The sequence below is a fragment of the Hyperolius riggenbachi genome, chromosome 9 (genome assembly GCF_040937935.1).
Source record: "Hyperolius riggenbachi isolate aHypRig1 chromosome 9, aHypRig1.pri, whole genome shotgun sequence".
In the NCBI taxonomy this organism is placed as follows: Eukaryota; Metazoa; Chordata; class Amphibia; order Anura; family Hyperoliidae; genus Hyperolius; species Hyperolius riggenbachi.
The window spans coordinates 222,922,350-222,935,508 of NC_090654.1; the positions used below are offsets into that span (position 1 = coordinate 222,922,350).

The 13,159-nt window shown below is 43.2% G+C and overlaps 1 protein-coding gene across 2 annotated transcripts in view; it reads right to left on the minus strand.

Annotated features, from left to right (window-relative positions):
• Positions 1-10,368: 10,368 nt before the first annotated feature.
• The window catches only part of BAZ1A (bromodomain adjacent to zinc finger domain 1A), a 97,805-nt gene continuing 95,014 nt past the window's right edge, over positions 10,369-13,159 (minus strand). For both annotated transcript variants that reach the window (XM_068254039.1, XM_068254040.1), the window contains one exon: positions 10,369-11,596. In XM_068254039.1, the coding sequence (XP_068110140.1) occupies positions 11,409-11,596 (188 nt within the window). In that variant the 3' untranslated portion in view covers positions 10,369-11,408. The remainder of the gene's footprint in view (positions 11,597-13,159) is intronic.

Consider the following 13,159-nt stretch of genomic DNA (forward strand, 5'->3'; position numbering starts at 1 on the left):
AAAACAAAGATTTTTACAACATGTCCAATCATTTGAATAATCGTTTGTTTTTCTTGCTAAAAAAAGAGATTATTTTCGTTTGTTTTCATTGTTTAGATTGAATTAATGGGAAAATTGAACGTTTTTATTGTACCGTGTATGGGCACCATAAGGAGTTGAGGAGTCTGAGCAATTTCAGCCTCCCCTGATTTGTAAACTTTTTATCAACATATCCTTTTGGCACTTCTGTTTGCATGTATCTGATTCAAAAGGAATAGATTCCTATCATACACTGCACATCAATTTCCAATAGACTCCAGCCAGGGGCGAAACTAGAAACAAATAGGCCCCCCTGCAAAACTTTTTGGATGGGCCCCCCCCACGCATCCGTGTCCCTGAGCCATTACACTAACACCTCCCCCCCCCCCCCCCCGCTCCCCAGGAGTCAACTCGCAGCAGGTAATCTGTCAACAATTAAAAATAAAAGTAGGCATGAAAGAGAAGACCGCATTACCACACAGGGACTACTCATTCACCTGCAGTGCTGCTGCTTGTTCTCCCATGACCAGCATGAAGATGTGACTGCCCACGTGACATCTGGACTGTGTCACCATGGCACCAAGAGGATTCCCATTCCATAATGGCAATTGCAGAGCGGGCTGCAGCAGAAACGAATATTACATGTTCCTTTGCTGGGCGCCAGGTCCGCTCGGCTCCTCTTCACTCACGTGGTGAGAATTCCATTAGCGTACCTCTGTAGGCTCCCAGCGTGCGTCATGTGACACTAGGGGCTGGAGACTTGAGCGCAGCCGGCGCCACCATAGGCTGAAATAGGAATTACGGCTATAGCAGGCACAGGGAGTAACTTTGACGCTGTCAAAAGACGGAGCTGAAGTTACTTTTAAAACACAATAATTCGCCCTCCAGCAATTGCTGGAAGCCAAATCATATGATTCCCCACTATCCATGGCGGCCTGGAGGGGGAATAGTATTTAACACGGCCGGGACTTGGGCAGCAACAGGATCAGCCATATACCGGCTGTATCCTGCGCCCAAGTCTCCCGCGATTCCTCTCATATGCGCTGGAGGGACGCTAGCGTGAGTAAAGAGGAGCTGAGCGGACCTGGCACCCGGCAGAGTAAGAGGTTATATTCGCATTGGCTGCAGCCCGCTCTGCAATTGCCATTATGGAATGGGGAGGGTGAGAAGGTAGGCATATGAAAATAGAGAAGCATCCTCATATCAACCCACTGTCTGGCTAGGCATCTGAAAAAACAATTGTCGTGCCCGCCTGCTCATGTCTGCCTGTTTTATAGCATGAAGCCAACATGGAAACGCCCCCTCTCACTATAGTTATGCCAGTGACACTTTTTCTGCTGTTATGGTTTGGAGTTATCACATACCTTAGGAGCACTGGCCCTTTAATAGCCATTGCCATTCAGTTGCATGCTGGGTTTTTTTTAATCTATAATATAATCCTCCTCTTCCCTTTATTTCCCTGCCTAGCTGCCTAGCTGAAACATGATCCTCTGCTCACTTGTGTTTACAAGCAAGGCTGAGGTGACTCAGCGATTGGAGGAGAAAAGGTAAACAAAAAAAATTAAGGGAAGGAATGACATCAGGATTTAGTCTCAAACTGTGGGCAAAAGACATGGTTCCCACCAGGAACAGAATTCTCTTCATTTACTATATACAATTCACTGAAATGAAAATGTGGACAGTACAAAACATGTGTTATGTAAGTAGATCAAGTATTTATCTATCTATATATATATATATATATATATATGTATATATATGTATGTATATATATATATATATATATATATATATATATGTGTGTGTGTGTGTTTTTTCCCTGGCATAGTATGGCTAATCCTCCTGCTTTAACCCTCGTGTTAAAACTCATCCTGTTCAGAAGGGAACCCGCAATAATAGCGGGTGCAGGGATTGCCCACTATGCAAACTATTATAGTGGGCAGGACGCCGCCTGCGCCCTTATCAATTGCTCAGAGGATGGGCCCTGGCAGCCAGATCCTAATCAGCAGTGCTACATGCAGACAGCTAGAAACAAGGCGTAGAGATGACAGTAGTCATTAGCTTCTCAATTAGGAATAACAAAAATTACCTCAAGCAGTTTCCTTGCTGACAAGTTTGAATGGATTGTTTATGTAAACACAAATACATTTTTTAATAAAGTTTGCTGGTCTGACACACAAATTAAGAAAAAAAAAATCAAATGATAGTATAGAAGACATTGCAGACAGTTTGATCTGTATTGTATATATCTGATTACTAGAGTTTGCGGTGTATTAGCAAGTAACAATAAACATGTACATGCCAAAAGCCTAATTGAACTGCATTATCACAGAATATATTTTATACTCTTATCTGAACCATGTGAACTTTCCACTGAGGAGCTGCAGAGATCATCTCTGTGAGCTGTGGGACTCCAGCTCCTTCTATGGAAGCAGGTTCATGCTCTGTACAGCATCTGCACATGCTCAGCAAGGAGGATGCTGGGTAAGCAAGACAAGCCCTCCATCAGCACACAGACCCCTCCCCTCATGCTTCGGAATTCACGTCTTCAGAGGACAGTGAACACTGATGTATGTTACAGTACACTTGTTATACAGCACTCATTTCTAGGTGACTTCTGTGGCCCAGACACAGCAGCTACTTTGCCTTATTCTATAGATTTTTTATTTTACTATAGCAAAAAATAAAGGAAAAACTATTGAATTGAAACTGTCCTGCGCTGCAGAAATCGGATTTTCGCATTCAGTAGCTTTACACATTGGACAGACTTGTGTGTAAACCTGGCCTTATGTCCTTAAATGGTACATTATAATTTTGTTATAGTAAACATTCGGGTGTAGTAAACCAAATGTCCAAGTGCCAGACCAAGCACCATTATAAGTTACTAGCGGACCTAAGCCCGTTTAAAAACGGGCTCTAGGTCTGTTTTTTGCAGTGCGCGCGTGCCTGCCAACACCGCGCACGTCCGCCACGCGCCGCACACCCAGCCGCCCGCTCGGCTCGCTGGCCCCGTCCCTGTCCTCTCTGTGAGGCTGGGTCCGTGCTGCACACATGCGCAGTAGCAAAAAGCAGGGACCCAGCTACACAGGGACAGCGTGACGCAGGGACACAGGGGTTTTATTATAGAGGATAAGCCATACATCCAAGCATGGGGGCATGCTGGCGGTTTTTATTAGAGACCCCAGCAAAATGTGTCAGCTCAGTAACTTCAGTCCAAACTTGCATAAATTGTTCTAAAAACCAGTTTTAACCACATTACTGCCATCAGGGCCGGGGTGAGGCAGAGACAAGAGAGGCTCCAGCCTCAGGGCGCAGTGTAGGAGGGGCGCACAACTCACTCAGCTGTCATTCCCCTATTGTATTTGTGTAATGAGATAGTGAAACAAAGAGAAATAAGAAAAGGGGATACATGGCAGTGACTGCAAGCCAGGTAACTAGAAATTAAGGTGGGACTATATAGCTACAACGTTATATAGCGAATACTATATGCAATGTTCAACTTCTTCTATGTTCTTTTTGTATTTTTCACAGAATGTTTGATGTTAAGGAAATTCTACCGGTACGATATAACGCATATGTTGTAATTGTCTTCTAACAGGTACCAATAAAAAGTTAAATTTGAAAAAATAAATTAAGGTGGGGCCTTGGGGTGCCCCTTAGTCTAATAGCAATCAGTGTGTGACGGCTGGGGTGGGAGGGATGGAGGGGCGCACTTTGATGTCTCAGCCTTGGGTGCTGAAGGACCTTGTCCCGGCTCTGACTGCCATTGTCTACATTTTAAAAATGGAGATGTCATCAGCTGTACTCCCACCCAGTGTTTGCTGATATTACCAGGTGGATGAGGTAGGCAGAGAGTAGAGAAACCGGCTCTGCTTCATAGGCTATTTATTATAATATTAATCAGGTAAAAAACATCTTGCAAACATATAAAGTTGCGCATTGCGTAAAAAATGTACCCTTGGGGGGAAAGTAGTGCGGCTGGGTGAATTGTGAGCGCTACGGAGGCAGCCTCCGTAGAAGCGCATTCAGGCGCGAAACGGCGTAAGGCATCAGCACCCGCGTACCCACCGCTCACAATTCACCCAGCCGCGCTACCTTCCCCCCAACGGTAAGTTTTTTACTCAATGCACAACTTTATGTTTGCAAGATGTTTTTACCTGATTAATAGGACAGAATAAATAGCCTATGAAGCAGTGCCGGTTTCTCTACTCTCTGCCTACCTAGTCTACCAGTTTGTATCTGCACGCCAGAGCACGCTTCAATTTGGCAAAAGGAAGGAGCAGCATTTTCACCATAAACTGCACCAGCCCAGACTTTAACACAGTGTAGTGCCAGCCTGCTCTTTGCTCTACATACGAGTTGTTTCCTGATATTACAGTTTTTCCATATAGTTATTATGGATATTAAGAGACAAATTACAACTGTAAAAGTGGAGAACTGTACAGATATGGAGGCTGCCATACTTATTTCCTTTTAAACAATGCATATTGCCTGGCTGTCCTGCTGATCTTTCATGCATCAGTAGTGTCTGCATCAGACACCTGAAACAAGCATGTGGCAAACCAGTCAGACTTCTGATCTGTATGCTTGTTCAGGGTCTATGGCTAAAGGTATGCTAAAAGTTAGAGGATCAGCAGGACAGCCAGGTAATGTGCATTGTTTAAAAAAATAATAATAATATGGCAGCCTCCAGCTCCATCTCATTTCAGGTTCTCCTTCCGGCACATTTTTAAAACAGGAATCAGGAGAAACACAGCAGTTATGTCACAAAGCAACACCCATGACAAAAAAAAAACATGACACTACTGTCACACAACTAAATTATGAACCTTTTCTGCAACTCCCACCATGTTTGATTCTTACCCAAGGACTGCAAGCATGGATCACTAAAGAGACGCACTGTGGATCCTCTGATCACCAGAGACTAGTGACTCTTTTACCAACACATAGTACAGCAAACACAAATTTCTGCAACCTCAAGACCACTACTGTTCCCTTATTTGAATATTTAGTGTTTACTTACAGTGGTTTGCAAAAGTATTCGGCCCCCTTGAAGTTTTTCACATTTTGTCACATTACTGCCACAAACATGAATCAATTTTATTGGAATTCCACATGAAAGACCAATACAAAGTGGTGTACACATGAGAAGTGGATAGAAAATCATACATGATTCCAAATATTAGAAAAAAAACCAAAAACTGCAAAGTGGGGTGTGCGTAATTATTCAGCCGCCTGAGTTAAAACTTTGTAGAACCACCTTTTGCTGCAATTACAGCTGCCAGTCTTTTAGGGTATGTCTCTACCAGCTTTGCACATCTAGAGACTGAAAACCTTACCCATTCTTCTTCGCAAAATAGCTCCATCTCAGTCAGATTAGATGGACAGTGTTTGTGAAAAGCAGTTTTTAGATCTTGCCACAGATTCTCGATTGGATTTAGAGCTGGACATTGACTGGGCCATTCTAACAAATAGATATGTTTTGTTTTAAACCTTGTTTAAAACAAAACATTGTTGCCCTGGCTTTATGTTTAGGGTCATTGTCCTGCTGGAAGGTGAACCTCCGCCCCAGTCTCAAGTCTTTTGCAGACTCCAAGAAGTTTTCTTCCAAGATTGCCCTGTATTTGGCTCCATCCATCTTCCCATCAACTCTGACCAGCTTCCCTGTCCCTGCTGAAGAGAAGCACTCCCAGAGCATGATGCTGCCACCACCATATTTGACAGTGGGGATCGTGTGTTCAAAGTGATGTGCAGTGTTAGTTTTCTGCCACACATAGCGTTTTGCATTTTGGCCAAAAAATTCAATTTTGGTCTCATCTGACGAGAGCACCTTCTTCCACGTTTGCTATGTCCCCCACATGGCTTGTGGCAAACTGCAAACGGGACTTCTTATGCTTTTCTGTTAACAATGGCTTTCTTCTTGCCACTCTTCCATAAAGGCCAACTTTGTGCAGTGCACGACTAATAGTTGTCCTATGGACAGATTCCCCCACCTGAGCTGTAGAGTCCAGAGTCACCATGGGCCTTTTGACTGCATTTCTGATCAGCGCTCTCCTTGTTCAGCCCGTTAGTTTAGGTGGACAACCTTGTCTTGGTAGGTTTACAGTTATGCCATACTCCTTCCATTTCTGAATTGATCGCTTGAACAGTGCTCCGTGGGATGTTCAAGGCTTTGGAAATCTTTTTGTAGCTTAAGCCTGCTATAAAATTTCTCATTAACTTTATCCCTGACCTGTCTGGTGTGTTCTTTGGACTTCATGGTGTTGTTGCTCCCAATATTCTCTTAGACAACCTCTGAGGCCGTCACAGAGCAGTTGTATTTGTACTGACATTAGATTACACACAGGTGCACTCTATTTAGTCATTAGCACTCATCAGACAATGTCTATGGGCAACTGACTGCACTCAGACCAAAGGGGGCTGAAAAATTACAGTCACCCAACTTTGCAGTTATTTATTTGTAAAAAATGTTTGGAATCATGTAGGATTTTCGTTCTACTTCTCATGTGTATACCACTTTGTATTGCACTTTCATGTGGAATGCCAATAAAATTGATTCACATTTGTGGCAGTAATATGACAAAATGTGGAAAACTTCAAGGGGGCCGAATACTTTTGCAAACCACTGTAGATCAGGGGTGTCAAACTCAAATACAAAGAGGGCCGAAATTGTACTAGCGGGCCAACCTCAATGTCTACTGGCTACCTTCCTCCCTTATAAAGTTCCTCGGTGTCTAATGCCCCCCCTCCAAACCCTATACAGATCCCTGGTGTCTAGAGGCCCCCCCCCCCACCCTTGCTTATACAGTTCCCTGGTGTTTAGTGCTTTGCCCCTACCTCCACCATATGGCTTCCCTGGCGTTCTAGAGCTTCATCGTCAATATAGCTTACCTGGTGGTCTAGAGTGGGCCAAACTTAAAGGGGCACTTAAACGAAAATTGTTTTTCTCGCATAACCCTCTTAGAATGTACCTAAATTAGGAGCATCAAAAACCAAGCAGCTTTTGCTTTTTTAAATGTTTGAAAAGGTCGTAGAGAGCTCATGCAGAGATCCTGCCCATCCCCCCTTCCTCTGCTGACTGGGGCTGCTCCATAGCAGCTCTCTCTCTCTGCTGAAGCAGATGCTGGAATGTTGAAGATTTTAAACAAATAAGCAAGGTAAATGACTTTACAGTCCCATTTACACTCACTCGGCTATTCTGTTTGCAGTGTTATGAACTTCCCCAGCACACAGCCTGCATGTCCTGTACACCAGAGAGAGAAAGAGAGAGAGAGAGCATAAATCAGCTGTTAAACTCAGCCTGACTTAGCAGAGCGGGATGACAAGTCGCTTAGCTTAGATGAGTCGGGAAGGATATCTGCATCTGCTCTGCTTAACCTGTCAAAGACACATTTTAAAAAAAATAAACTGCTTGGCATCTGAAGCTCCTAATGTTAGGTACATGATAACAGGGTTATGGCAGACACCTAATTTTCACCATAGTGCCCCTTTAATGCAAAGTGGGGAAACCACTTAAGGGCCAAATTTACTGGGTCTGAGGGCCAGAATTGGCTTGTGAGACGGAGTTTGGCTTGCATGACTTAGATAGAGGAACCAGCTGATAATCATAAGACATTCAAAAATTATATGTAGCAACATATCTGTACAGCACTGGGTCCCTGCAGGGCCACCTGAACGGATTAAGTCCAACCCTGGCAGGAGTCACAAACTGAGAACAAGTTGTGTGTTGAATATGCTCCTTCAAGGTAGAGAAGATAGGTAAAAGTAAATGTAATCACATTTCAAATATAAAGTTTTTGTTGTTGCGCTCCTCTTATGTATAGCTTCACCTAAATAGGCTGTTTAGACTGGTTTGCTTTACCTTGAGGTAGTCCCTCACAACAGAAGTATATCTGGTAAAAACAAAGTGCTCCAACAGTCACCACCAAAAAGATTTCAATGCTCCAGAGAAAACCTCTGGAGAAGTCCACCTCATACAGTTCATTTGCCTTTGTCTTCGATCCGTATTCACTTCCCTTATAAACCAGACACAGGTCTCAACCCAACACTGTCTTCCCGTGCTTAGTGGAAGCTCTAACACTCTGGGCCATATGAAATTAACTTTTTCATCTGACTTTTCTCCAATGTAATATTTTTAAACTTGTCAATAAAATGCATTTAAAACCACCAGCAAGTAAAGTAAATGATCAAAATAATTTTGATAGTACTTTTTAAACTACTTTTCGGTACTTTGTCATATGCAAAATTATGAAAAGTTATTCACCCCAAAGGGGTTTTTACCCTAACGGACAAGAGCAATTTTCACTTTTCAGTGCTTATCCCTTTCATTTGGCAATAGCTTAATCACTTACTAATCACAATGAAATTATCTATATCTTGTTTTTTTCACCACCAATTGGGCTTTTTGGGGTTTGAGATTTGTTTTCAGTAATTACTTTATTTTCTATGCATTTTAAAAGGGAAAAACAAGGAAAAAAGACTATTTCTCTAATTTCATCCCCTATAGTTCTAATACAAACACTGCTACTGTACATAAAACCCACACATTTTATCTGCCTATTTGTACTGGTTATCACAAGATTTTAATTATGTCCCTAGTAAAAAGTATGGTGACATTATATTATTTGGAAATAAAAGGTGTATTTTTTCTATGGTGCGTTTTTTTTCACCATTTTCATGTGCACGGGAATGCACGTGCGGGAGCACGCACATGCACGAGCACAGCGGCAGCAGCACTGTCTGACTTATAAAAACGTCCTGGAGCCGTTAAGAGGCTCTAGCAGGACGTTTTTATAAGTCAGCTTGTCATTAAGTGGTTAAATAGAAGAAAAATTATCTCCATGGAGAAAACTCAGGAGAAAAAGTTAATTGCATATGGGCCACCCATGTTGAAACATTTGCATGGCAACTGTGGGAGCGTTTTGTTTTCATAAAACACACATAAGGGTAAAAAAAAATGCCTCATTAACCAGGGCTATGGAGTCGGAGCAATTTTGGGTACCTGGAGTGGGAGTTTAAGTCGGAGTCTGTGGTTTCATAAACTGAGGAGTCGGATGATTTTTGTACTGACTCCAGCTCTATTATTAACAAATACGCTCTCCCACAGAGAACTACTGCATCAGGTGGGCTTAGAGCAGGCATTATTTATATTTATTGATTTATTGTAATTTATAAAGCGCCAACATATTACGCAGCGCTGAACATTAATTTAGGTTACAGACAATATTTAGGGGTGACATACAGCAATATGACAATACAGGAATACAAGAAAACCAGATCACACAGCACAGTATGAGTACCAGGTAATGCTTAGTCAGTCACTGGATGGAGCATGGAGATTAGGCAAGTTAGGTTCACTCAGATGCATAGCAAGGGTTCACAGTAATGGAGGTGCATGATCAGGTAGGACACAAAAGGAGGACCCTGCCCAAAGGCTTACAATCTAGAGGGATGGGCAAACTTGGCCCTCCAGCTGTTAAGGAACTACAAGTCCCACAATGCCTTTATGAGTCATGACTGAGGCTGTCAGACTCCTGAAATGCGGGACTTGTAGTTCCTTAACAGCTGGAGGGCCAAGTTTGCCCATGCCTGCCTTAGAGGGCTGGTTCTATATTGAGGGCAAGCCTAATATGTCAAGGAATAAACTCCAGTACACTAGTTGCTTCCATAGAGGAGTTTTGGTTGAGTGAAGACTACATCAATGGGTCAATGGGGGAGCGGATAGGGAAGTCTGAGGTGTGTTTGTGTATGAGGTCAGATATTGAGGCAGTACATAAGTTGTGAAGTGATTTGAAAGCAAGGCTTAGTAACCTAAACTGTATACTCAGGTTCAGTGACTAACATAAACGGGCAGTAAATGAGGAAAGGTGTGAAAAGTCTTGCAGCAGTATTCATCACACAGTGAAGAGGTGATACAATCTAGTGAGGAATGAGAGGGATGCAGTCAAGGCATGAGGCGATTCGTACCTAAATAGGACTTTGGAGACCTCTGGAATCAGAAATGGATGTACTTTAAAACCGGTAAGTGGCAGAACTTGGTAATCTGAGGAATAAAGGAGAGGCTGACTTCTAGGCAGAGAATTAGTCTAGGGCCTAGACTCTAGGCAGTGAATTAGTTCTGTAGGCAGAATCGCAGCACCATTTATAGGGAGCGAGATTAGATACAGGGCAGTAGAGGGGAGTCAAAAACCAGGGCGTTATCACAACCGAATCTTGAAAGCCACTTCACTTGTGCAATATTTAGAGGTGCTATGAGAAATTACATTCGCAGAGTTGTACAAAGTCCCTACTCACAGACATAAATTCCTATATTGTGCACTCGTGTGAAAAGAAATACAGAATACAGAACAATGAAAAAGAAACATTTTATTTCTTTTTAACATAGCATCTGAACAGAAAAAGAAGGGAAAAAACAAACAGAAGAAAAAAAATCCCCAAATAAAACAAAATAAAAACCCAACAAATACAGATTTTTGATTAAGAGCCCTCGGTCACATGAAAAAGGTAGAAACTGGTCTGGTTAGACATGAAAAACTTTTTTACTTAACAATACTTAAACTTCAGATACAAAAGATCCATAAATACAAACCAAAAAAATTCACAAGTTTTTTGAATGCTAAATAAATATCTAGAATAGTCAAAATACTCTCAGCGTTTCGAGTCCATAACGCAAAAATATACCCCGATTTAATCACCTTAAGTAGTGTTGCTCAGGTTCGCTTAAAAGGTTGGTACACTCGCAAGCAGTATTTTTCTGAAGGTACCAGTGGGCTGAATGACCTACAGGTTTCTTTATTTCTCCGAGTTCCAAGATCATAGAGTTCCTTCCTGTTGTTCTCTGTGGCCATCATAGAACTTAGAGAAGGTTCTCCACTCTGGTTTCTCTGGGAAAATCCAATCAGAGTCTAACTCCTTAGTCATGACCATAAATGGCAGGCAGGCAGGGGATTCCAGTGCTGAGATGCTGCTATCAGAGACCTATCAGGAGCCTCTCGTAACTTGTTCATCCAATGCTAAAATATCAGCATTGAGTAGATTCAGCCCTTACATTTCCTCCCGATTATTAACAGGCAAAAAAATAATGAAACTGAAGAGTAAAAAAAGACAACACAACAGTAGTTAAACAACTGTAAATCTGATATACATACACATATAAAATACACGTATGTGGTTGGACCCTATTTAGCAATTATTTGCTGCGTTCACCCTGAGTGCTGAGTGATGTGAAATCAGTGCTTGGTCATTAGGAGGATAGCAGGGCTTTATTGCTTAACGTGGCTGAGAAGAGCGGTAGTCGGGAGTTCAGCAGGATAGTAGAATCCCAGAAAACAGGAACTGCACTAAAGCAAAGCATGACCCCCCAGGTCTCTGTGATGATGGATGGGGAGGAGTCAGATACGCGACTTCTTGGCAGGAGGATTGCTGATTGGCTGGCGAGGAGAGACCTCCAGCCCCAGTTTCTGAGCCTCACTGAAGAAGAAGGATTGGAGACGGTGTCCTGCATTGGCCTCGTTGCTATCTACTTTGTTATATTCAAAGCAGTTGGAGAACATCAGCTGAACGTCATCTAAAAATTCACCTGCAAAAACAAAACATATATATCAGTATTAGGTTGCTTATTCCAGAGAGAACTGTAATCTATATGATAACCTGACACTTGTACTAAAAGGGATACGCTAGGAAAGCAGCCACTTATTTATAAAGTTTACTGAAGGATTTTTTTTTTCTGCCTTTAGTGACTTTTGCTTAAATAGATACTTACCTTGTTAGGGTGAAGCCTTTGGATCCTAATGCGGCTTCCCCTGTTCTACTCCATCCGGCGATCCAGCACTGGAAGCCCCGAAACCAAAGCCGATATCCAAAGTAGAACCTGCAATATTTACCATCGCAGGAGCGGCCTTCAGATGGGACCAGGCAGAAATAGCCGAACACGATCTGGTCCGCTCTACTGTAAAGGTGACTCACACCTGTGAATTAGAGCGGACCCGATCGGGCTTGGCTCGTTTCACCTGAGCCTGATCGGAAAGGAGCCACTACGCTCGGTTGTGGTAGGCAAATATTTACCTCCCCACTTTTATGGTAATTTTCCTGGTTTCAGCATCAGAAACACTTCCCATAGCCATATACTGAATTGCTGCATATTGAATTTAGCCCCACCCTCATAGTGATGTTGAGCCTAGGCTGATTAGCTATGTGGAATTCTCCCCCCAGAGCATTCTGGGAGACCAGGTATATTTTGTACAAGATTCTCAAACAGTCTGTGGTGATCACCTGGCAGGACTAAAGATGTTGCCGCCTGTGATAAATTTCAGAATGTTAATTTATCACAGGCGGCAAAAATAATTAATAAGTGCTTATTGAATAAAATTGCTTATTTTTTTACATTACGTTATGGTCACTACAGTTCCTTTTTAATATCTCTTTAATAAAAGCATAACTGTATTAACTGGACTATATGGTGCCTTATGTGACTACTTGGTAAGTACCGTATTTTTCGGAATATAAGACGCACTTTTTCTTCCCCAAAACTAGGGGGAAAAAGTGGGTGCGTCTTATATTCTAAAGGTACGGTATTTGGGCCCCAAAACATACTTACCGGTTCCTGCTGCCGCGATCCTGTCCTCCTCCGCCTGACTGCCGCCATCCAAGGGTCATCCGAGGGTCCCAGCTGTGGTCATCTGAGGGTCCCAGCCATCCCATCCAGAATCACGGCTCTTCATGGTCCCAGTCGCCAGATCGTCTTCACTGCAGACAGCAGCCATGCGGTAATCACGCGCTGCTGCCTCGCCGACATCCTCCATGGTAACGGCGTCCTCTTCCTAGTTATGGTGCCCCCTTCTGTGTGACGAGCAGCGCATGTGCGCCGGGTCACGCATGACTTCAGGCGCACGTGCGCCGGGGTCACGCATGACGTCAGGCGCACATGCGCTGCTCGTCACACAGAAGGGGGCACCGTAACTAGGAAGAGGACGCCGTTACCATGGAGGATGTCGGCGAGGCAGCAGCGCGTGATTACCGCATGGCTGCTGTCTGCAGTGAAGACGATCTGGCGACTGGGACACTGAAGAACCGGGATTCTGGATGGGATGGCTGGGACCCTCAGATGACCACAGCTGAGACCCTCAGATGACCCTTGGAAGGC